This window comes from Mytilus galloprovincialis, chromosome 13, assembly GCF_965363235.1.
Source record: "Mytilus galloprovincialis chromosome 13, xbMytGall1.hap1.1, whole genome shotgun sequence".
NCBI classification, from domain to species: domain Eukaryota; kingdom Metazoa; phylum Mollusca; class Bivalvia; order Mytilida; family Mytilidae; genus Mytilus; species Mytilus galloprovincialis.
In genome coordinates, this window is record NC_134850.1 from 31,893,798 (window position 1) to 31,921,570 (window position 27,773).

The 27,773-nt window shown below is 32.9% G+C and overlaps 1 protein-coding gene across 2 annotated transcripts; it reads right to left on the bottom strand.

The window, feature by feature from the left end:
* Window positions 1-273: 273 nt before the first annotated feature.
* LOC143056204 (uncharacterized) lies at window positions 274-27,773 on the bottom strand. 2 transcript variants are annotated; one of them, XM_076229288.1, is made up of 9 exons: window positions 27,712-27,773; window positions 12,108-12,277; window positions 11,065-11,196; window positions 7,938-8,103; window positions 6,897-6,976; window positions 4,348-4,399; window positions 3,732-3,841; window positions 1,372-1,590; window positions 274-628 (listed from the first exon to the last, which is right to left on the bottom strand). In XM_076229288.1, exons 2-9 carry the CDS (start codon window positions 12,271-12,273, stop codon window positions 423-425), a joined length of 1,131 nt encoding a protein of 376 aa, XP_076085403.1. In that variant the 5' UTR covers window positions 12,274-12,277; window positions 27,712-27,773; the 3' UTR covers window positions 274-422. The 2 variants fall into 2 exon arrangements, with proteins under 2 accessions (XP_076085403.1, XP_076085402.1); XM_076229287.1 differs by lacking the exon at window positions 27,712-27,773 and adding an exon at window positions 15,235-15,360.

Here is a 27,773-nt window from a genome sequence, read left to right on the forward strand (position 1 = left end):
TTAAGAAATGTTCAAAATATTCTCATTCCATCATACTTTTATAACATAAATAGCTTGTCTAATGTGACAATTGTTTCTTTTTGGCATTAATTTTCAAACATCTTTTTACCTTGGTCATGTGAGCTCAAATTAAAAAAAAAATTTGGTAATAAACTTTTGTTTGAATCAAATTTTGTGCACGCTATGAACATTATTGCACTCTTTTGCTCCTTTGCTGCTTAAAGCAAATCATTATTTCACTTTAATTACTATTTGTAAAATAATAAAATCATATTTTATTTTTTTTATTTTGTAGCTTATGCCCCTTCAACACTTAAAACATAACAATACAGATGATATACAGTCAGTATAAAAAATCCATTTAAAATTTACATTTTGATCACTGTTTTTTTTTTACAAAATCCACAAGCTTAATTTGATCATTAAGACTCTATTTGTGTCAAGTTGCCTTCTGAGTTGGTAAATAGAGTTGGAAAGCTATGATGGAGTGGAGTTTGAGGTTCAAAATAATCCTGAGTTGTATCAACATGGTCGAGATCAAATTGAGGTCTGTTTAACAAAATTGCATCTGATGAGGAAGACAATATGTGGTTCTGTTCTTCGAGTAATGGAATGTTTAATTCTTTATCTGAAAGTTGAAAATATTTTGGTTTAATTTCATCAAAAATAACATTTCAATAGACTATGTTCATATTACAGAATTTTGACTCTGGAGAATATTATTTTTCAACAGGTTTCTGTGGTAGGACATTGTATTTCTTACAATTGCAAATACTGTAAGAACCTGTGTCACTTATGTCGCCAAATGACCTTGTCCTTCATTATCCATGGTTGTAACATAAATATACAATAAGGGGTCAATGTGAGGAAAATATAAACTTTTTGGTATTGAGCCCTTCCCCAGTTTGGGGCTGAGTACAAAAAAGTTTATATTTTTTTATGACATTGACCTTATTTTGTTTTTATACTGCAGCTTATATTTATAAATTGTTAGCTTTTAAAATCATAACACAAATAAATATGTCAAACTCATTTTCATCCCTTAATGGACCCCTCGATTGTGAGAAAGTGTTCCATGATGAAATGATGGGTAGTTGCAGTATAAAAACCTGAAGTCACAACCTTGTGCATCTGTATCCCTGTATTAGATCTGTATCGAACTACGGAAACTGCATTTCTGGGATCATCAGTGAGATTTAGTCCGTCTGTTGATCCAGGGAAGTGATCTGTGAATGTGTGAGCTAGACATAAGCTTGTGAGAAGCATGCATGTAAATGCATAAAAAGACAGACATTGGTTCATTTGGATACTTTAACCTAAATTTGTGTTAATTAGTGAGTTGCTTTAGATTTTGTAAATAGACAAATTTACCTTCACTATGGTGATATGGGTGTATTGCTGCCACTTTTCTAGAAGACCTATCAGAATCTGTGCTTACAGATTCTTTGGAGTTTGTTTGAGCTGAAGAAACTCCTGAATCGGAAGATATTGTTTCAATGGAAGACTTTTTAATCACTGGACGTTTTTCTCTAATATTATCTTCTTGTACATTAATTTCTGTTTTATCTACTTTAATATGAATAGTTGGATCTGAAAGACAAACAATACAAATTTTATTGTGATTATATATCTAGAAAATAATCTGTTAGGACCTTATCTTATTCTTCAAACAGCCAACCATTATAACTATTGTACAAAAAACAGGTACAAATATATTTTTGCTTTACAAATTGTACTTACCCGGTATACAAATAAAGTCGACAGTTACTCTGCTATTATATAGTGATGAAACATTAATGAGATTATCTATTTTTGTGTGACAGTTCATTTTGGGGTCCTCCTCCCATTCCGCACTGAAACTATGTTGATTTCTTTGAAAATTCAGAGACATCTAGTTAGATGCAAAACAACTAAATTGTACGGTTCCATGTGTAAATTACAGAATAAAACCAGATGCTCCGCAGGGCCCAGCTTTATATGACCGCAGTGCTGAACATTGAGATTGATACAGCTCTGAATTTTTTATTGTGATTAAGTAGTTGACACATCATAGGTTTCTGACACAGAACGAATGTGGTCTAATGAACTTAAAAATATTTTGTTTGCTATCGAGCAATACACTATACTGTCAGTCAGGGGTACTACTTGTACAAGTGTATTTTATTTACTTGAAGAAGTGAAAAAAAATATACACATATAAGTAAAAAAATAATGTTTGAATAATCTCCCCTTAATTTTCTGAAAAATTTACTTGTATAAGTAAATTTTTCTTACAATCCCACAATAATCCTCAAGTTTTGAGATGTAAAATCATGCCTTTAATGATTTTTCCCAGGTTTGCTCAAATTTTTTCATTAAAGTTCAATGTTTCATCTCATTAATTCATCAAAGAAACTGATTGAGCAAAGATCTTGTATATTTGCGCAAGGCATTCAAAAATTGCTCCTTTGGGGCTTGTAAATGAGCAGTGTTAAGAAGATAACAGACAAATGGGACTTTCATTGTCAATGAAATTACACTTAAATGATTAGTAAAGACATCTGCAAAGGGTACACAATTTAAAATTCTATTAGAGCAAAGAAATCTTATGAATTCAAGAAAAAAAGAAAGGATGATTTTTTTACTTATACAAGTAAAAAATTCTGAATGCCTAAGGGACATAACTACGCCAATTTTTTTTTTTACCTATACAAGTAAATAAAATTCACTTGTATAAGTATCCTACAAATTTACTTATATGTGTATATTTTTTTTTACTTCTTCAAGTAAATAAAATACACTTGTACAAGTAGTACCCCTGACTGACTGTTGAATATTAATCCCCTCAAAAATAATATTTGTAGAAAAATTTCTTTTTAATTTCTGGTTCCTGAAATGAGAAAAAATAAACACCCTTACCCCACACATCTCAAGACAATCATTATGTCTTAATACATAATTTTCAAGCAGTGTAAGGGAGGTAATCATGTAATCAACCATATATATAACAGTAATTTTTAAATTTTAATTGGATTACCTCCCCTTTACTGCTTTTAAATTTCCTAAATTGTCTTTAACCAGAAAAACCCTTGTTTTCCCCCTTTTTTGTCCTTAATTGCTTGATGATTTGAACTATAACCCCAACCCTATAACCATCCCTTTGAAGTATGGAAACGTGTGGTAAATTTCAGAGAGATTTATACACTTAAAGTTTTTGACTGAAAACTAAAAAAAAAAAATTATTTTGGCCCCAAATTCCTACACATTTGGGACCATAACCCCTATTATCAATCCAAATCTTCTACTTGTGGTATTAAACATTGTGGTACAATTTCAGAGCAATTGAAATGCTTATACACAAGTTGATATCATGAAAGTAGAAAAATACTTCTTTTGGGCCCCTTTTTGGGCCCCTAATTCCAAAACGGTAGGGACCATCATCCCCAAAATAAATCCTAACCTTCCTTTTGAGGTATTAAACCTTTTCATAAAATTTCATAGAGATGGATTCACTTAAACTTAATTTATCTTCTGGACACCAAATGTGTTTTTGGACGACGACGACATCATACCATTATACAAACACAAAATATTTTGCAGTTATATAAAACTGTATTTACATTGTTTCAATGTCGGAAAAATTAAATTAACATGTATTTGTATTTGCTAAGAAAAAAGATACAAGCCCAGCGAGCTTAGCTTATCCTATTGTTTCAAAAGCTTATACAGTGTGCATTTAGAATGATCCCTACCTCCTATAAAACTTGATTCTTTATGACGACTTCTTTTGTATTGACAGATACAACAAATTATAACCAATATTACAACCAACGCTCCTAAACTACAACCTGTAATAATCCACCTGCAAAAAGAAAACCATCTTTTATACATATTACATTTATAATACTTTATACATCTCATGATATATATGTGTATATATCAGGAACCTAGGACATGTTTAACCCAGCCACATTATGTATGTATATGTGCCTGTCCAAAGTCAGGAGCCTGTTAGTCAGTAGTTGTTGTTTGTTTATGTATTGCATATTTGTTTTTCATTCATTTTTTATATGAATAAGGCCGGTAGTTTTCTCGTTTGAATTGTTTTACATTCAATTTGTCATATCGGGGCCTTTTATAGCTGACTATGCGGTATGGGCTTAGCTCATTGTTGAAGGCTGTATGGTTACCTATTGTTGTTAATTTCTGTGTCATTTTGGTCTCTGATGTACATGTGGAGAGTTGTTTCATTGGCAATTATATCACATCTTCCTTTTTAAATATAATAAGTTACAAAAATCAATAACAGGACAATCAAATTCTCAATGCATTTCCCTCCATTCAGTTTTCTAATAGAAAGTACCTTACCTCTTGTCACTAAAACTGCCATCATTTGAAATGTTATCTTCTGTCTTATTGCCTAAAGAAAAGAATGATAAATTATTTGAGATATTATGAATAGACTGATCAGATTAGTCAATCGTTGTTGTAAACTAACCAATGCAGTGTTATTTACAAGCATTGACCAATCAGTCTTTATAACTTTTTACCTGGTAGAGGAAATAAATCGGCTTTTGGTATATTGATTTACTATTTAGGGTGTTGGCTATTAGAATGGAGTTTCAGGGTGACATTAAATTAATTAATATTAACTTGGTGATCGTTTTCATGTATTGGGGACATTTTTATTGCATGTGCTATATTGTATTTTTTCATTTTATTGGTATATTATGTATTGTATTGATGAACTATGTCAAAACTTGGAAGGAACCACATATTAATTTAAAATAATGTTATTAGATATGTTTTTTCCAGGTGTTCAGTAACAATATTGCTTTGTCTAGTCCTGTATGTGGTGCATTATAACTAGTATAAAGGGGCGCACTCGATTATTGGTGAAGATTCTCCAATAGATTCTCAATTAGTGAAATATGTTTTTAAGGATGTTAAAAAGAAATTAGGCTCACAAATATGGAAGGAAGAGCCGATGAGTTATAACAGGATGCGTTTAATAAGTTATTTTGTGCATATAATCATTTTACACAACGTCCCATGTGTGCGTGTATATTGGAATATCTAGGTTTTATGCGTGTATCAGAATTGTTGAATTTGCGTTATTATGATATTAATAGCAAGTCAATACACTTTTCAATTTTTATCGAAAAAACGGATACTTACAGAGTTGGAAACTGGTTTATTATAGTGAAGAACGTCATAATTTTGCGTCCAGTCCTAATTTGGAATTATATATGCCTGGAGTGGCATTTAATCTGATTCAAATTTGTATTTATTCAGGAATTTGTCACAAGTGAAAGAAAATTTTGTTTTTCGTTCAACAAATAAGCCTTATGCTATACAAGGATGAGGGAAATATCTTTGATGCAAATTCTCCATTTGTTCTCGATATAAAAGCATACGGATTATATAGTTTACGAACTTGTGGTGCTATTACCGCTGCAAGGTTTGGTTTTTCAGATAGACTTTTAAAACGTCATGGACGTAGGAAGTCGGACACTTCAAAGGATGGCTATGTGAAAGACAATTTATCAGAACGTAGGATTGTTTCTCAGAATTTTGGAAATGGATATTTTTTTTGTTTTTTACATTTTGAACTATATAATTTTCCATATATAGTTATAAATAGCTTCCCGTTCTTTGGGTTCAGCATCGGCGTTGTCGTGCGACTATCCACTTTACAAAGTATTTGGTATTTATTATAGCCTTTTATGGCGTGCATATTCAGAGTATTTATGTATACTTGGATATTTGGTACAAGTATTGGTTATACTTGGATATTTGGTACAAGTATTGATTTTACTTGGTTATTTGGTGCAAGTATTTGTTTTATGTCTACATTGATGGGTGGTTTATACCAGGAGAACACTAATGAGTCTATAAAGGTATTTGTTCAAATTAGAATGATGTCTAAACTTTGGGAGATGAAGAATTTGTAAAATTTATGCATGCAGTACAGGTGTTTGTTTATTGGTGAAAGTCACATGTTACCACTTTATTTCGTACCAATTTTGTAAATTATGGAAACATTGTATTTGCGTGGGTATTTGATTTTATAGTTTATTGTTACAAAAGTCTGCATACAAGCCTGTAGAAAATTTGTACTTTGTGACATTTAAATTTGTGGTTCACCTGTAACCATGAAACTCACAAAAAATGGCACTAGAGGCTCTTAAGTTCTTACTTTACTGAACGTTCTTGCTATCTATAATGAATTTGACCAATTAGAAACACTCAGGAAAATATTTTGTAAAAATTTACAGAGAATTTACAAAATTAATGAAAATTGTTAAAAATTAACTATAAAGGGCAATAACTCCTTAAGGGGTCAACTGAAAATTTTGATCAAGTTGACTTATTTGTAGATCTTACATTGCTGAACATTATTGCTGTTTACAGTTTATCTCTATCTATAAAAACAATCGAGATATGATAATCAAACGGTAAAATTTCCTTAAAAATTACCAATTCAGGGGCAGCAATCCAACAACTGGTTGTCTGATTCATCTTAAAATTGAAGAGCAGATAGATCTTGACTTGATTAACAATTTAACTAAGTCAGATTTGGTCTAAATGCATTGGTTTCAGAGATATAAGCCAAAATCTACATTTTACCCCTATGTTCCATTTTTAGCTGTGGCGGCCATATTGGTTGGATGCTGGGTCACCACACACAGTTTTTAAACTAGATACTCCAATGACTAATGTGGCCAAGTTTGATTACATTTGGCCCAAAAGTTTCAGAAGAAAAGATTTTTGTAAAAGTTAACGATGACGGACGCCGGACGCCAAGTCATGAGAACAGCTGACTTGGCCCTCTGGGCCAGGTGAGCTAATAATAATGAATTCATAATATTTACAATCACATCTTTTAGAATTCATATCAAAAGGAAGTAGCATACCTGCTGTAGTTTCCTCTATTGGTATAGGAATATGTACTGGAATCTCAGGTTTTGTTAAACTTTCTATAGCTACAGCTTCCCTAGAAAAATATAAAATTATAGGTACAATTATTGATATGGTTAAGCAAAAAAAGAATATTCTATTTATAAAGTACTTATCTTGTCTTGAAAATTTATAATCAATATAATGTGGATTCATCGCTATTTGTTGGAAATTGATTTGCATGGATTACATGGTTAAAGGTGAAATGTGAATTAAATACTTAACGAAATACAGATTTCCCATAAAACAGTATGCAGAATATTCCAATTGACCACAATTTTGTTTTCTTAACATTTAATGCAGTTGTAGTATACATTATTATTATACTTGACCTTCATACTAATGTAGCCATGTTTATTATTTTCAATATTTTTTTGTTTATGCTTTTATAACTAACTGTTTAAAACTCTTAAAATACAGTGTTGTTGTTGTATAAAACTTTATGGATGTTTTTTTTTTGTTTTTTTTTTATCTAAGTCTTTATTACTGTTTTACAAGAAATGCAATTACTGGCAACACATTTGTTATTCAATACCTGGTTCAAACTACCTCTTCTAGAAACATTAAACATATTATGAGGAGTTGTCTCCCATACCCTGGGTCTATAAACATGATTAAGAATTAGAAAACCCATTCGCAATTTCCTCCAGGTCACAGGGGCTTCCAAAAGACTTAATGCTTTGTCAATGACTGTTTATATGTTAATTTTAAAAATGTGTATTCATGTAATTGTCTGGGGGTCTGGGGGTTGGAACATCCCTTTTTTTGGCTGATCAATGCATTTGAATGGGGACATATAGCTGGAACCCCCCCTTTTTCCTTGGTTGGGACCCCTTTTTAAAATGGCTGGATCTGCCACTGTATTGGTATTATATTGGAGTCAAGGGGTAATACAGATGTGGTATAGAAAAAGCCATATATTTATAAAGAAATCAAAGACAAAACATACAACTCTAAACATGTATCACCAACCAGATAAAGACCTACATGTTACTTACTCAGCTGTAAGACATGATCCATTTAGAGCTAATACTGTTCCAGGTAAACATTCTCCATGAAATGGCAAACAATTACAACTATCAAAACCATAAAAGTTGAGGTCTGTATTACATATACAGGGTTTATGACACCCTGTCTGTGTTAAGTAGTCTACTTGTTTCGATTCTGAAAAAATAAATAGATTTGAGCTGTGTCAGATAGAAATCGACCAGGACCATATGTGTCAGATAGAAATCGACCAGGACCATATATGTCAGATAGAAATCGACCAGGACCATATGTGTCAGATAGAAATCGACCAGGACCATATGTGTCAGATAGAAATCGACCAGGACCTTATGTGTCAGATAGAAATCGACCAGGACCATATGTGTCAGATAGAAATCGACCAGGACCTTATGTGTCAGATAGAAATCGACCAGGACCATATGTGTCAGATAGAAATCGACCAGGACCATATGTGTCAGATAGAAATCGACCAGGACCATATGTGTCAGATAGAAATCGACCAGGACCATATGTGTCAGATAGAAATCGACCAGGACCATATGTGTCAGATAGAAATCGACCAGGACCATATGTGTCAGATAGAAATCGACCAGGACCATATGTGTCAGATAGAAATCGACCAGGACCATATGTGTCAGATAGAAATCGACCAGGACCATATGTGTCAGATAGAAAACGACCAGGACCATATGTGTCAGATAGAAATCGACCAGGACCATATGTGTCAGATAGAAATCGACCAGGACCATATGCAAATGAATATTGATCAATCTGTTAACCTAATTCGGGTTGAAAAAATCTCCAAACGGAAAGTCAGTTACTGTTTGCAAATTGACTTGTTATAAAAACCTTACCAAAACAGACCAAAATTCATCTTTTATTTGGATTTGAATGTTCCAATATTAATTAAAGTCTGATACATGTACATGTATATGTGCACTTGCATACAGTTGATTTCTATTTGACAAAGCACATATTTTATATATGGTCATCATGTTCGGGCTTGTACCACTAAGTTTGGCTCCTTGGATCATGAGTTGATAATTGATGTTTGTTTTATTAAGGAGATTATGGTATGATTTTCAATAATATGTCTTCTATTGCATTCAACAATGTGTAAATCCCATACCATTTAGTTGGGTATTATTAACTAGAGGCTCTAAAGAGCTTGTGTCGCTCACCTTGGTCTATGTGCATATCATAAACGAAGGGCACACAGATTGATTCATGACAAAATTGTGTTTTGGTGATGGTGATGCATTTGTAGATCTTACTTTACTGAACATTCTTGCTGCTTACAAAATTGACTATAAAGGACAATAACTCCTTAGGGGGTCAATTGACCACTTTGGTCATGTTGACTTATTTTTAGGTCTTACTTTGCTGTACATTATTGCTGTTTATAGTTTATCTCTATCTATAATAATATTCAAGATAATAACAAAAAACAGCAAAATTTCCTTAAAATTACCAATTTAGGGGCAGCAACCCAACAACCGGTTGTCAGATCCATCTGAAAATTTCAGGGCAGATAGATCTTGACATGATATACAATTTATCACCGTCAGATTTGCCATCTTGGTTGGATGGCCAGGTCACCGGACACATTTTTTAAACTACATACCCAAAAGATGATTGTGGCCAAGTTTGGATTAATTTAGCCTAGTAGTTTCAGAGGAGAAGATTTACGAAAAATGGTTAAAAATTGACTATAAAGGGCAATAACTCCTAAAGGGGTCAACTGACCATTTTGGTCATGTTGACTTATTTGTAAATCTTACTTTGCTGAACATTATTGCTGTTTACAGTTTATCTCTATCTATAATAATATTCAAGATGATAACCAAAAACAGCAAAATTTCCATAAAATTACCAATTCAGGGGCAGCAACCCAACAACCGGTTGTCCGATTCATCTGAAAACTGCATTTTACCCCTATGTTCTATATTTAGACGTGGCGGCCATCTTGGTTAAATCACCGGACACATTTTTTAAACTAGATACCCCAATGATGATTGTGAGTCTGTGACCAAGTTTGGTTAAATTTGGCCCAGTAGTTTCAGAGGAGAAGATTTTTGTAAAAGTTAACGACGCCGGACGACGGACGAGCCAGGTGAGCTAAAAAGGTTGTGCCATGACAAAATATGAAATAATTAAAATTTCAAATGTGAAAATAGCATAATATATGACAAAAATGGGACAGGCAGATTAAAAATGGCTGGCCTAAACAGATTTCATTGTTATTACATCTATGTTTTAGAGAAAGGTCAGGAGTTGGTATGTTCTGTCAAACTTCCTAATAATGTTAGAATTCATATTACCCGATCCTTATTATGACATGTAATATCTCCTGTTTTGTTGTTTTACCTATCAATTTGTTTCTATTTCCGTACCACTTACTCACTCATAAATTGCATTTAACTGAATATATTTAATTAATTCATTTAAATTATAATTGAAGAAAGGGTCTCACTCTCACTATCCTATAATGTTGCATATATTTGTATGACGATTTCAATTCGTTTAAACAATTTCTTAGACATGTTAGACAGATATAATTTAGTTCAAATGGAATATAGTATACATGAATAATAATGGTTTACTTTTATAAATTGTGACAAGGATGGAGAGTTGTCTCATTGGGACACATACCGCATTTTCCTATATCTATAAACACTGTCAATTTTCAAAATTTAATGGATTATCTCCCCTTTTAAAATTTCCAGAGTCTGAAAAGGTTTCTAATCTAGAATTTAGGAAAAACTCTGGATTTAAAAGGATGGCATTTATAATCAAGTTTAAATAGGATAGACTAATATGTAACTGTAAGTGACTTTTTTCAAGTTAATCTGTGTTTTATCAAGAAAAGGGGAGATAATTCAGTTTTTTGTACAGATTTAATGTTGATACATAGTATTCATCAAGTTTGTTAGTTGATTACAAAATAGGGAATCACTGAAGCATGACTGGAGCAGGCAAGCTCTAAAGGCAGTCAGTGGTCCCCACTTATGAAAATTTCTGGCTCCACCATTGCCAAATTATATTGTTCAAATGGTTAGACATTTTGAAAAGTCAAATTCAATGTGCATCTTTTTTTTTTTTTTTTTTTTAATTTACCTAATGAGCAACTGTAATGAACACAATGGTGTATATTCGTTGAATTTGTTCGATCTGCTAAATACTGTCCTTTAGGACATTCTTCACAGGAATCTTTTCCTAAATTTTCTGTACATTTCTTTACTCTGTATCCTTAAAATAAAGAAACAAAAGCATAATCAAAATATTCTATTGTTGGAATTAAAATCCCACAAATAATGAAATTTGTAGTTTAGTTTGAGTATAAGTCATAACTCTATTATATATGCTAAAATCTAGGCATTTATTAAGATTTGAAATTGTGTTATATATATCCACATGTTTAGAATAGTGTTTAGCAAGTAAGGTAATACAGTTTAAAAAGAAATATCTAATAAAAGACAATAATTTCAGGTGAATCATGGAACAAAAAACCCAGTTTGTTATGTAAATAGAAAGTTGCAGGTACGAAAAATACTGATTTTCATAATCTGTTCTTATGTTGTGCTGTTACACATTAATGTTCCAGGTTATGGGGGCAGGATTGAGCGCTCTCGTACATTTTTAAACCCCCAACATTCTTTATGTGCCTTTCCCAATAGTTATCAAAAGTACCAGGATTATAATTAAGTACGCCAGACGCACATTTCGTCTACATTAGATTCATCCATTTGTCATCAGTGACGCTCATATCAAAATAGTTAAAAAGCCAAACAAGTACAAGTCGGAGCCTGTCATTCAGTGGTTGTTGCTGCATGGTTATGCTAGTGTCTGCCCTATTTATTTTGTGTTTGTAATGTTCAGCATATATCTAGCCGTAGGATTTCCTCTCTTGAATTTAGTCTTTAGTTGATGCATCAAGGAAGGAATCATCAACCTTCCATTATATCAAAGCATTACCAGGTTGCCTGTAGAAGTCAGGATCTTTACAAGAGTTTACAGCTGGTCCCTAACCCAGTTCATCATTGGACAGATGTATGCATCTCATACAATCAAATTGTATCAACTTTTGTTCTTTTTATGGAATTGCCTGCTTATATTTAGACAAACACCTTACATATACAAAAAAAATTTAAATGTATTACCTAGTTGACAATTCTCTGTCAGAATTCTGCAGCAAATATAGTGACTTTCTGTCTGTTCTGTCCGAAAATATCTTTGTATATAGCCATCACCACAACTGATAGGAAGACACACTATACAGTGACCGATCAAACATGTTGAGCAAAAAACACACCAAAAAGCATTCATTGCCCTAAAAATCCATAAAATAAAAATTATAAATCTTTACACATCTTTTTTTACCTTTGATATTATAGGGTTATTGCATGAATATTGGGGAATATTGTTCCAAGTATAATTTTATATTGCACGAGCTTGCCAGTTCAATATATGTTCTACGAGGGACAATATTCCCCAATATTCATGCAATAACCCTTTTATTGTATAGCAATATAATATTTGAAAGCAAAAATTGGTTTAAACTAAGATTTTGTCGTTGATGACGTCATTAATTTTAAAGATTTATTGCACTAGTGCAATATTGGAATTTATTGCATGCTATTCTGTGGGATATATTATACTGTAATGCTATATGAGATCTTTTTTCTTTTAACTTGAGGGTTCAAGGATTTAGTATCAATGTATCAAAAATAATTTCCCTTAATTACATGTTCATCAAATTCAAAGAGAATCATTTTCAGACTGTCATTATAAAAATCACGAAATGTGGTATGACTGCCAATGAGACAACTATCAAAAGGTGCAAATGAAGTAAATATAAGCAATTACTATAGGCAACCATATGGTCTTCAACAATGAAAAAAAGCATACTGTATAGTCATCCATATAAGTCGATGACATGAAAAATATGAAACAATTCAATTGAGAAACTACAATGTAATGGCCTCATTTATAACAAAAAAAGTTTACAAATGAAATGCTTCACTGAGGGCAGCCTGATAGGACAAGTGACATAATCTTTAAAGTGCTGAAAGTGTTCACTACAAAGTTTGAAGATGATCAGCAGTGGTTGAAGCCTGAACAGTTTGGGCAAGTTTGGACACAATATTCTAGCTTGTTACTGTCTGAATTTGGATGTTTATTAAATTTTTGACATTATATAGGTTTCTGACTCAAAATAAATTTGGTCAAAGATCTTAAAAATTTGAAATAGGACATTTAATTTACATAGAAAGGTCCGATAGCAAAAATCTAACAACATGGTTATATTCAGCATATCAAGTTTTGTATGAACAAGCATTCTGTGAGTATTGCATGGCAATACATAGTCCCCTAATGGTTAAAAATTCATTGTCATGGAACAAAATTCTAACTTGTTTCCAATTTGTCATGATGTAAAATGACATTAAATAACAAACAAACTTAAAGGCTAAAATAGTGAAAATTGAACTTGACCTGTAACTTGTCATGATAAAACAATACACCAAATGTCAAATCAATATCTTCACTTAGCATAAAGAAAAACAGTATGGAAAACTGATTTGCCCGACTGATGGATGGACAGACATACAGACGGGCAGAGTGCAAACCTAAAGTCCCCTTCAACTATGTGGCAGGGGACTTATAACACCTCCACACAATGTAGATATAATATATATATATATATATATATATGTCTCTTATCATTGATAAAATATGCCTCTGTATATTTGTTTTTGTTTAATGGCTTTTGTCAACTTGTATCATTCCTGTATTGAAATTTACACCAATAAAAATATTTGATTTTATTTAATTTGATTATAAAAAATAAATAAAAAAATAATTAGGTTGAAATAAAGCAAAGTTTAATTTTTGACTCTTCAAACCTTAAGCCTCTGTCACACCTTAACAGACAGTTCAAACAAATGCTTAACGAATAACTTTTTTTTCAATCCGTTCATGTCCGTTAGACGTCTGTTCTTATCCGTTAGATGTCCGTCCATATCCTTTGCGTGTCCGTTTAGTGTATGTTTTATCCTTCTACGCCTGTTCTGTCTGGTGGAAAATTTTGAGCATTTTCAAAACTTTGAATGGACGTCCAATGGATGAAATGTACGTTGAACGTCCGGTAGAAAATGTTTTGTACGGTACTCGTCCGTTTCTTTTCAGTTTTGTATCTGTTTTGTGTCCGTTATACATCGGTTGGAGGTCTGGCAGATAAATCCCCAACTGACTTCTACCGGATGTTTAATGGATAAAATGGATGTTGAACGAATGAGAAACGACTTCTACTGGACGTATAACAGATAAAACGGACGATGAACGGATCTGAAACGGATAAATGCCAATTGAAAATTTCGAGTCAGAAATGCCAATTATTGGTATGTTAGATTTCTTAAGGTTCATGAATTCTTATTATTTATAACTGATCTGAGAGTAAGGGCATGTCTACACAATCATTTAGCAGCTTTTATTCAGGCCAAACACTGCTCTTTGCCGGCATTTTGAAGAACAAACAAAAACCAGATACACAGAAACAATTTGAATATGTATGTGATTTACATGTATCATTATTGTTGCCTTTAATTTTTCCGTATATTTTATTCATCCGTTTTATCCAGTAATCTTCCGTTAGGTGTCCGTTTTATGCGGTACTGGTCCGTTTCATGTACGTTCGACATCCATTCTGTCCGGTACATTGCATATCTGGTGCGTGTCCATTATGCATTCGTTACGCGTCTGTTTTATATGGTCAGTACATCAACGGATAACAATTTTGTCAACGGAGAACTTTTATTTTCATCCATTAGACGTCCGTTTGTTATATCCGGTAAGGTGTAAATGAGGCTTTAAATATGGACTGATTTGAAAAGCGTGCCTGAAATAAAAAATAAATAAATGCACAAGATCCAGCATCTCATTTCAACCACAATAATTGAGTTTTTAACCGGATTTTTGTGACAAAAATGTCGGTTATTGATTTGGGGATGTACGGCGGGCTAGCCTGGAAACCTGGCCCAATCATACTGCGTCGATAAGGCCAGGCGTAATACAATCCACGTGACTATGTTTCAGCGCTGATCACGAAATAACTTTAAATATGTTAGAAAATGCACATTATAATCAGTTAGAACCGGAAAGTTAAATATTATATTGTCTTAAAATCAGCATTGGTAAATATGTTCCTCAAACCAAAACACATATACTTTTAAACCATGTACACGTATTACAATTTACTAGTCTACACAAATTAAAATATTATTTGCTTACCTGTTCTGTTGATGGAGCATGGTACTGACTGACAAATGTCTTCATTGTTTCATCAACAGGTGTGCCATCATTTTCAGGAAGCATTGCTAACTGGTATCCTGCTGCACACCATTTCAGCTTGGAATATATGACTGTCTTTGGAAAACGGTCTTGTTTTTCTTTCAACTCTTTGATAATAGGCATGAGAACAGATTCATGAGAGTCTATCGAATTCTGTACTGGTCTTTTCTTGCAGGTTAGCTTAATATTGTCACGTACAATTGCAGTGCTTACAATTTTCAGGTTTTTGAGATGTAGGGTTTTCTTAATTGCCTCACAAGTCTGTTTTGTGGCTGTCCCAGTTAAAGCTAGCACCTTTGCATTTGGGAATGTTGATCGCAGCATTGAGAGTTTTTTATAATCTTTGCGAAAGTCTGCTCCCCATTTCTCTACACAATGAGCCTCATCTATAACAATAGCGGTGGACGTTTCCTGCCATGCTGCATTACTAAAAATGTCAATAATAACTTTATTCAGGAAATGTTCTGGATGTCCAATCACAAATTTAAATTTAGCACTAACGAATTTGCACAAATCACAGTCTAAAGACATAGAACAAGAATGTTTTTGGAGACGCTGCAACAATTCCGGCGAGACACAAATGGCCATACTGCCATATCTATCTAATTGTTCTGTGATGATTGAGTTTAAAGGGTTTATAATTAAAACTGATGATCGTAGATGCAGGTGAGCCAATGATTCAAATATCAAGGATTTGCCATAACTGGTTTTCAAACAAGCAATCACATCGGATTCTTTCAAATGTAACAAACAATCTACTTGCTTAGGTTTCAGGAATCTGTATTCAGTATTTCTGCAACTGTTGATTGTAAATAATGCATGCATTATGCGGATAATGTGTTGTAACTTCTCTATAAACATTGCATCGCACCGATTAACTATGGGAGGCGCCATGTTTGTTATGATTTGGATGCTTCCCCACAATTCAGTGCTGCGGAAGAGGTAGCATTGTCCAATCAGATAATCGGAGTGATTGTATTACGCCTGGCTAACATGTAGCGGAGCTAATCAGTAGCCAGGACCCCAGGCTATACGGCGGGCGGGCGGGCGGGCGGGCGGGCGGCAATCAAATGTTGTCCGTGCATTAACTCATGAACCGTTCAACCAAAGCTTTTAAAATTTTAATATGCCAGCTTTAGCTGGCACTTATGGTAGAAGCATCGTTTTGGGACAAAGAACGATAACTCTTGCTAGACGACCCATCTGAAAAGTTTCGTCACTCTCGTTAAATCTCGTACGATTATTTTTTTATTAATGGCTGCCAAAATTCTCGTTTAATCGCGATCTTGTAAAAACAGGCAGAACGGAACAAATTCGATGTTAAATACGACATGAATTTTTATTTGTTTGCAAAAACAAGAATTCAGAAATGTTGGCTACTTGTGTAGCTTATTTAAATTTTATTGTACCACGGAAATTACCGAAGTAATGACAACAACATCCGACGCCATGTTTCGTCTGCTTCAACATTCCATTATCAGTGAGGTCAAAGCAAATTAACTGTCCTAAATAATCACAGGTACTTCATTCAAAAGTCACAAAATCATAGTTAACGAAAACATATTTAGCGTAAAAGTTCTGTCCAGCCATGGGAACACAGAAAAAAAACTCTGCAAGCAATATATTTCGCATTTCTTTTTACAAATTGACCATGTCGGGCATGCGGGGTAAACTCCGGTGCACTGGTTGACCATGACTCCTTATGTTCATCTGCCACATATCATTATTCCCCACACCAAGGAACAGTGATAATTATACAGTTGAATGTGATCACGGTTATTCATGTAGTCAATGGCGAATCCAGCATTTTTCATAATCAAAGAGCTGAAAGCTCTGAAGAAAAATGACGCCACTGTCTCTAATATTGGGATAGTTTTTATGCAAGTCTTGATTTTCACATACCGTAATTAGTTTAACAATGCAACATGTCTCGTAAGCATATAATTAATATTCGTATATGTGTGTGTGTGAAGTGAAGGTGCCAACTGGCTGGGTTTTTTTTTTAAGACAAATGAATAGGTCAAGACTACCTGAATTGTACAAATAAATACCGTAGAAAGGCTTCTATATTTCTCACTGGTACATAGGCTGAATCCAGCTCCGTTCGCGCCCATTCACGTTTGCGCCAACTCATGTTCGCCCCTTTCACTTTCACACCCCTACATGTTCGTAACTAATCTTAATTGGTTTTGTGTTTAATAACTCTGTAGGCAAGTGTTTTCTTATAAGTATAATTGTTGTCATTGTCTCAAAATAAAGTGAGACAGCATTTTTTTTTTGTGTTGAATAAATCTTAATCATGTTTTGGATAGCGTATTGTTAAAGATAATAATAATCCTTTCTAAATAAAGTGGTATTTTGTCAACGTTTTATTTAGCGTTGAATAACTCTTAATCATGTTTTGGTCAGTGTATTGCTATACTTTGTTTCATTGACCTCTTTCATAATGAAGTGAGATTCTGACTAATTTTTTTTCTGTGTGTTTATTTTATCATGTTTTGGTTATAATAGTGGATTGCTATATTTTGGTTCCTATATTTTATTGTTTCAGATCAAAGGGCTTAAAAACAATTATCTTTTGTGTTTTCCTTTAAAATCTTCAATGTTTTACTCATACCAAGCTATAAATACATTCAGTATTTACACCAAAGCAATTTAAAACAACAATCATGATTTTCCAATTATTCAACTTGAATTTGAATTAAAATTGGGCGCGAATGAGTAGAGTGGGAACGGACCTTGGGTGTGAACGTGCGAGGTGCGAAAGTGTATTGGGCGCAAACAGACCTGATACCACATAGTCTGAACCCCCTTCTCCCACAAAATATGAAGTAAATTAAAAACAAATTGTTCAGAGAACAATTGAAGTCTTTCCACTAGAAAAGATCTATTTTTATATTGAAATATGAAAAATCAGTTTAAAATGTTAGTTTCTTATGGCTTTATGACGTCCTATTAACCTATGACCTTGACCTCAATTTCAAGGTCACAAACCATGGACCTTGAATCAAAATATCCTAGGTCTTTAATATGTTTGGTTAATGAGTACTACCACTTGACGCGTAATTTTAAATGTAAGATGGACAAAAACTCCCTTTTATTGTATGCGCAGCCTTTCAACCAAAATATACAAGTAAGGACATGTAAAATTATTTGTCAAAATGTCATACGGTATTTGAAAAGAAGTGAAAATAAGCCAAAATCAAAATTTATAATATGACCATGACCTTTGACATTGACCTCATTTTCATTTTAAGTACCAATGACCTCATGAAGACCCTAGGTCTCTATCAGTTATGGTTTATCAGTTGAAAATGCATATCGCTTGAATCAAATGAAAAAGGGGGAATAACTCTCATATGGAGTCCCCATCGAGCTATGGTTCAAACGAATATTCTTATCCTTAATATGTAACGAGCAATTTGGTAAAATAAAATCTTTTACGGTTACGAAGGAGAGGTGGCCACAAGAAAAACAGTGTTTGGGGAGATAACTCTTACAACGTAATGTATTTTGTTATAATTACATTTGATATATGTTTCATTATAATACTTTAGATTGGCTAACTGCACATCACATGTTATTCCTCAAGCAATTGCATCACTCAATAAAACTTTTCATTCATGATAACACGCGTACGTGGTCCCACAATAAAGTGCACAGATGAATTGAATAAAAAAGTTATAAAATTCGTGTTTTCATGATCCTAGCTAAAAAAAAGTAATTATAAGTATTGAATGTTTCTTTTTGTAACCTCATAGGGTTGCAAAAGCATTGACCGTTTGCACATTTTTAGAATGAAGCGCTTACGCGCTTCATACAAAAAGTACTTCGGTCAACGCTTTTACACCTCAATGAATTTACAAAAAAAAAGCATTCAATACTTAAATGCAGTTGTAAATTTTTAAAGCAAAAAGAGTTAATACTAACTTTCACTTTTTTGGATGTTCATGTACATTTTGTATGTATTTATTTTTCTCAACTACATGAATTTTTTGGTGTATTTTTAATGATATATATGAGTAGTCAAAATAATTATTACGTCTGGCAAGGCTTTTTAAATTTTATTCTGGGACACCTTCCTATGACCACAAGGCTATGTTAATTTTTTTCTGGGACGCCTTCTTAGGAAGCCTTCCTACGAACGTCTTAGGAAGGCGTCCCAGAAAAAAATAAAATAGCCTTGTCAGACGTCATTATTATTTGGACTAATACATGAGATATTGGATATTTTTATGCATTATTTAATCAGTTGAGTCTTTTACAGGATTGTTTTTTTAATGCTGTTTAAACATTACTGAAAAAAAAACACCTTAAATTTGCTAATTATTTGGCATGAAAGTTTGATTTATTGAAAGGGACTCATAGTTTTCCATTTAATTTTAATAATTGTCTAATGGTTAAAACAATAGCTTCGTTGTTTACTTTTATACACAACAACATATTCACTTTGGTTTCGTTGTTTACCTAATATTCACTATGTACTTGGTAACAGTTATTAATTAATTGAATAGAAAATATTATAATAAATATTATTGGAAGCCGAATTGACGTCAAATAGGTGCCGATTTGACTAGATGCCAATTTAACCAGGTGCCGACTTGACTTGTACGTTTCAATTCCTCTGCGATCGTTTGCGGTATTTTCTTGAGAAAACCTATTTTCCATCATCAAAGAGAAGAAGAAACTGCTTGAAATGATTCCCGAACGCTTCGTGATTGTTAAAATAAGTTTAATTCACTCAAAAAACAATTTTAAAACTTGCGATGTTTAATTCTGTATTCAATCGGAACAACTCGGCCTTTCTGGTTGCACGAAGAAATAACTGCGTAGCGAGAATGGCCGAGTAGTTACGATTGATTCTGTATTCTGTTTAAACAGGAAGTTTCAAAAGCACGTGTAAAAGAAGAAATTAACCGGTGAGAGTGGAAATCCGTACATAACATATATCACTATAGTACGACTTTTAAAGCAAAACAGTTTCATCCTTTTGTAAAACAGTCTTTAATATACCTATCACATTAATGTTTGAAGGGTCTTAAGCTTATTCAAACCATATAAGTCGGTATGAAACACCAAAACGGAATGATAATAACCGTTTACGTTTTGTAGTTTACAAAATTCTGGACTGGTTCCTGTCAAACTACAACACTTTGTTCGAATGTAGTGGAATACAAACAGAAACCAGTTAGTTTGTAAACTGGTTCCTGGCTGATTACTACACAATGCTCATGCATAATGAAAAGGAACACAAGCACATTCCAGTTTGTATTGAAATTAGTAAATACGAAACCAAGCGCGGTAGGCAGAGAAATCAGGTCTGCAGTTATGGAACAATGACTGCGTCATTTTCCAAAAAAAGGGGGGGGGGGAGTCTGACGGTGCGCTCCAGTCATGCTTCAGTTATTCCCTATATAATCACCATTTTTTCCCTAAAGAAAAGGGTCTCCCTCTGGATCCTTTGGTAGTCCACAGACTAATTCAAAACTTAACAAAAGTATCTGTACTTTCTAAATGGCAAACTCTCAAGACATCTTTTCATTGATTATGTCAAACCTTATACAGTCCCAGGAGATGGAAACTGTTTTGTTTTCTCTCTCTAAGTTTAATCATAAAAGGAGACTTGAGTCTGAGTAGTACATTTAGAACTGACTACTGTATATATTGTATGCTTCAATATTGTCCAAAATTGGATTTTATGGGAAGATGGAGTTATTATGATAACCCATGAGAATAAACCATGATGTCTATATAGGGCATGTTACTTGGAAAAATGTGGGCTACATCCTTTAAAATTCAAGCTGCAGCAGTCGCCTGCATATTTTATGCATCAGTTTATCCCTGATCAAAACATTTTCACTCTACCAAGTACTTTATGACTATATCACTATCAGGTTCACATTTATGAGTTACACATTATGATATAACATCACAGTACAAAAATTGTACTCAGTAACCAAATTGCACCTATTCAACAAAAAATACCTGCAAAAAACTTACAAGTTTTGTTTCACCATGTGAAATTATCTTATTATCATCTTTTTACTCTGGTACATTAATTAATAAGTGATAGATTTCTCTTAGAAGAAATTTAAAGGTCTGAGTGACTATAAACTATACAGAGAACAATACATGTTGTATTTGTTCAATGGGACAAAAGAACTGCAAAAAGTTTAAATGGACAGGTAACTACCAGGTGAATCTATGGAAAGGTTCAATTGGGTTCCAATAAAATGAGCAAATTAAATGTGTTACCATGAACATCCTTTTCTTCCAAAAATAATAGTTACAGCATGAAATAAAACAAAATCTCTTTTTATATCCCAGTTTAAAGGATTTGAAATTAACCATACATGTAAAGATGTATGGAATTTGGGTTCCTGTCTCATTACAGGATCATGGATTGTTTGGATGTTATTTCAAACTAATTTTTCAATGACTGTACATGGACTCAAAATTAAATTGGTATAACTCTATTGTAAACAAGGGAAGTCTACAAAATAAGCACAGAATAAACTTTTGTCTGGTACATAAAAAAAAGTTTGTTAAAAAAAACTGACAATTTAGGTAAAATTAGGGTATTCTCATGTTAGCAAATTTATTTTCATGACCAAAAAAAAAAAGTGCAAACCTAAAGGCAATAAAATGATTTGCCATGCACAACCTGATACGACTGCAGATGTATATTGAGCATATAAATAACAACATTTTTTTTTATGTCAGTTGAAATCAAACATATTTTAATTTTAGATCCTTTATATCAATATGGACTAATTTGAAAACAGGCACAGGTAGACCCACATATTTCTATTCAGCAGAAGTCTCGAACTACATGTACATATCTCCTTAATTCCATATGATAGTAAGTCCTACTAACTATTGAAAATGTGTACATTTAATTTTTTTCTAGCTCCTCTCGTGTGAAAGCAGAACCTTTTTGGTCACTATTTATGTGTTGCGTCTAAATAAGAATTGTAACACTTTATAGTGACTGAACAGGTTAAACAAATACTTCTTAGGAAACAGAAAAAGAAGACAACGTGAAACAGCACAGCCATGCCAGTATATGTATGTATGAAACTCAGATCAGAATAGCATAGACAATGTGTTAGTTCTATGTCCTTGAGGAAAGTTATCAATAATTCTGCAGATAATGAAATTTATTCAAGTGTTTTGTACATTGCTGTTAAAATTTTCACACAATCAGTGAAACATTCAAACAAGCTAAACTGAATTTTTATTACTGAAAGTTTCAAACATTGACAAATGTTTTATTTACCAAATAACTCATGTGTTTCTGTGAGAGAAAAAAAATCATGTTCAATTTTTGGAATTAAAGGGAAAGATGATCCTTTTCTCGCTCTGGTGCATGTCAATTGTAAATATATACTTACGGTTACCAAATATATTTTCTTTATCATGATACTCACATCAACATTATCAAGAAGTACATGTACATCATAGGAAAAATGCACAGACTACAGATAAAATGTTTAAAACACCATATATTTTGAGTGCATCTCCTGCCAAATCTGTACTAGATGAGTATAATTGATGTAAATAAGGTAATTTTTGGAAGAAAAACCCAAAATATAAAAATAAAAATACCTCCAATAATGTACTATAACCCCAAAATCAATTCTTATCTTCCTTTTGAGTTTTGTGTATGAATCTCCTGGTAAAATTTCATGGAATTCCATTTACTTAACTCAAGTTATTGTCTGAAACCAAATGTGTTTTTTTTAACATGCTTGTATTTCCCATTTCCATTCTCAATTTTTTTTTTGCTATCATATAAGAACTTGAAAAGTAAGCTACATTATGTACATGTAACAAAAAAAATATATTCAAGAAATGACATAAAACTGACTCTGAATTAAATAGTACATGTCAGATATTGATGTAGAACTCACAAACTGAAGATGATCAGAAATACAAATGTTTTTATTCAAGTCAGATTTTTTTTTACCGAAGCCATTCAGCGCTATCATTTAAAATTATTTAGTCAAAATTTAACACTAGTATTAAGGTTTATCATAACAAATTGGCAAATACAGTCTTATTATCACCTAAAAAATACTGTGTACAGACTGACATGTGCGGTTTGGGAAGTTTTTATGTTTTTAGATATATAAAAGTTAAATTTAATTTGCATATCTGAAAGATAAAATCATTTTTGGCAAAGATCTGGATTCCAAATTTTTTTTTGTCCTATGCTTTTTTATTCATCAATTTGGGAATCAGAATATTTTTTTCAAGAAAAATAGCATTTTCTATCTGAACTTATAATTTTATTATAGATATGAACAAAACGTTATTGTAGCCTTGGACATTCGTTCTGAACATGCATGAAATATTTGCCACTGAACGTTAAACCCCCAACAACCAATCAATATCTAGGACATTATAAAGCTGGCATTTAAGGTAGCGCCTTCCTCATATTATGTTATTACTGACAACTATACGAAGGTCAAGTTCAATAATGGCGATTTTGACTTTTACCGTTCAGGAGTTATGGTTCTTGAAAGGCGGCAATCAAATGTTGTCCGTGCATTAACTCATGAACCGTTCAACCAAAGCTTTTAAAATTGGCACTGGCTACGGTTACATGGAAATGTAACAATAATAAAAATATTATTGTTACATTGGGGACTAAATGCCGGAATGCATGGTTGGAGAAGGAACCGATTAATTACGAATGTAACAATAATTATTGAGGCTACGGTTACATTGCGTTATTGTTACATGAAAAACAGCAATGTTCGATGGGACTAGTAATATGTACTATAAAATAATAAAAGTTGAAGACATTATCTTATATTTACAATACATACAAGTATAACATACATTTTTTTGATTTTTTTTATAGTACGTCTTCCATGGATTCTGAAATCGGACTCGGACATCTCTTAAACTGAGTTTTACTATATATATGCGTAGTGTTGTGCGTTTGTTTTTTTCTGTTGTCTGCTCTATGTTCAGGTTGTTGTCGCTTTGACACATTCCCCATTTCCATTCTCAATTTGATACATGTATACAGAAGTTCACAGTGTTAGTTCACAGTTAGCAAACTTTGCTTTTGATGTATCAATTTTTGGTAAGTGCGTTTGTATAGCAGTATGAAATTTGTGTCTTGATATTGTTTCAGTTTCGTTTCAAACGCATCCCATGCAAGTTTAAAATTTTTCACCCAAAAAAAATTGGTAATAGGAATCTCTTCATCTTTTGTTCAAAGTATAATGACGGTAATACGAGTAGGTGTGCAGTTTAAATACTTAAAAGTGAACAGTTTTCTCAGCCCGAGTTTTCAACAACAAACCATTGAACTATATTTTCGCCTTTGGCACTACTAATTTGAAGTAGTATCTTTAAGAACATCAAATCCATTAATATCTAAAACTATTTAAACACCATTTGTTGAATAATAATATTTATTATTTATTATTATAACAAGTATTATTTAGTAGACATGAATGAATTATAGTAGATTTAAGTTTAATAAATCTAGCGTACATTGCTGTTTTTCATGTAACAAAAACGCAATGTAACCGTAGCCTCAATAATTATTGTTACATTCGTAATTAATCGGTTCCTTACCCAACTTTGCATTCCGGCAATTAGTCTGCAATGTAACAATAATAATTTTATTATTGTTACATTTCCATGTAACCGTAGCCAGTGCCTTTAAAATTTTAATATGTTATTACTGACAACTATACGGAGGTCAAGTTCAATAATTGTGATTTTGAAAAATGGAGTTTTCAGTCGTGTCCGTGCATTTACTCATGAACTGTTCTACCAAAGCTTCCCAAATTTTAATATGCTGTTACTGATGACAAAATGGAGGTCAAGTTCAATAATGACGATTTTGACTTTTACCGTTCAGGAGTTATGGTTCTTGAAAGATTGAAAAATGGTGTTTCCCGTCGTGTCCGTGCATTTTCTCATGAACCATTCAACCAAAGCTTTTGAAATTTTAATATGTTGTTACTGATGACAAAATAGAGGTCAAGTTCCATAATGACGATTTTGACTTTTACTGTTCAGGAGTTATGGTTCTTGAAAGATCGTAAAATGGCGTTTCCATTCACGTTGTTGCATTTACCCATGAACCATTCAATCTAAGCTTTTCAAATATTATTATTTCAAAATGTTGATACTGATGACAAAATAGAGGTCAAATTTGATTTTGATGATTTTCACTTTCACCATTCATCAGTAATGATATCATCTGATATTGCCAGGACACAAATAAATGTAAATAAATCCGGTTTGCTGTCGTTGTGACAGCCTCTTGTTGTGAGATCCATGCACTTAATCACAAGATATTATAAAATAGAAGATGTGGTATGACTGCCAATGAGACAACTCTTTATAAGAGACCAAATGACACGAAATTGTCAGGAAACTAGAAAAATGCATGTTTTTGGTGCCTATTTTGGCCCCTTAATTTTAAACTGTGCAATTTGTGTGACATGAAGTGTATTATCAGAAATATATCAATAACATATCCCACTTGGAATGGCCAACCTCATTTTTTTTTTAAATATGCAATTTCAACAACACATGTGGACACAAACATGCATGGATAGTATCCAACTCTGGGGATCAATTCTTATTAAATTTGATGAAAAATGTCCTTGATCAATGAGTAGTTCAATTTTAAGCTAAAGGTAAACAGGGCTTGGATCTAACAGAATGTGTTAAAAACAACATGAAAATCAGGGAAGCAGGACAAATCGCCCCACTGGCAAAACGCCCCACACCAAATCGCCCCACTTTTTCACCAACTCACCCCACTTTAGAAAAAATCGCCCCAATCTGGTTTACCAACTCGCCCCACTTTTTAAAAAATCGCCTCACTTGTGAAAAGGATAAATTAAATCCAGTTAACTTTTCCCCTGTTAACTCGCCCCAATTATTTAAAATCTACTTCAATATATAAATTTCAGTTCTACCAACTAGCCCCACTTAAATGAAAGCTAATCTACACAGAATACACAAAAAAAACCCGAAATTTATTAAACCAATATTTTTTAAATCAAATGATGTTTAACATTCTTAAAATATAATTGCAAATACATTTTCGTATCATTATTGGAGAATAACTTTATACTTGTAAGCTTAGTTATTTGTATAACAATTGAAAAGAAACCTGTTAATTGTATCATATACCTGTTAATTGTATCATAATCATACAATTTAAGGATTTCAATTAACATTAATTTGATATTATAGCCCTTCACTAAGGTTTTCATAGGTATTGAAGTGGGGCAGGGACATAGATATATAGATTTACAACGGGATTGCATCACTTTTCATAAGTGGGGCAAGTTGGCACTTATAAATTCATCGTGGTTTATCTATTTGTCATGAGAAGGGCGAGTTGGCAGACCTTATTTCAGCAAAATGTTAACCCTTTTCATAAGTTGGGCATGTTGTCCAACCTATTTGCAATGTGATTTTACATTTTTTAATAAGTGGGGCAAGTTGGTAAACAAGATTGGGGCGATTTTTTAGAATGTGGGGCGAGTTTGTGAAAAAGTGTGGCGATAAGGTGTGGGGCGATTTGCCAGTGGGGCGATTTGTCATGGATTCGAAAATCAGCATAGCAGAATGAAATATAAAGTTGATCTCTAACTAATCATGGTACCCACTAAAAAAAAATCAGTGCAAAATATGTAGGTGGATAGAAAAAAAGTCCACATAACTGTGCTTTTCAGCAAATTTCAAAGCACAAAATCCTAAATTTCAGCAAAAATCAGAAGGGTCAAAAGAGTTTTTTTTAACTTAATTAACTCTATCTGTAACACATCATGGTTAAATGAACCCACTAAACAAAAATCACTCGGCCCAATGTCTGATGGCATTGTGGAAAATAGGGACAGAATGACAGAATGATGGACAAGGGTAAAACTATTTTGCCCAGACTACTTTGTTGCGTTGCATGGCCATAAAAAAAATGAGCAGCATTTTTTAACTATCCACTCCCTCCCCCGCATTCTCATAAACCTGAATCCACACCTGGTAACAATGTGTGGATAGAAAAATTGAACAATATAATAGAATGAATGTATAGAAATAATCAAATAGCTAAACAAAAACAAAAAATGAAAAAAGGGGGGAACGTGCCTTTTTGACAAGACAGTAAACATGGTAAATACTAATTAATTCGATCAATTTCCTTTGTGACAAAATTTCAAGAATATGCATCAATGAGTAATTGGCAACTTGAAAATGATTCCATGAGACACTGATATATCGCTGTCACATCATAAGACATAACTATACAACATGGCCATGCCGGTTTGGTCAGATAAAAAAGTTGTTGCTATTAACCAAGAAATTATATATCAATGGATAAATGAATACATTTCACGTATCCACTGGCATTGATCTAAAACCCGTGAACCTTACCTTTAAATGCCAACCATACTGCAGGTGACCAGATGACTGTTCTAGGTCATCTAAAACCACAC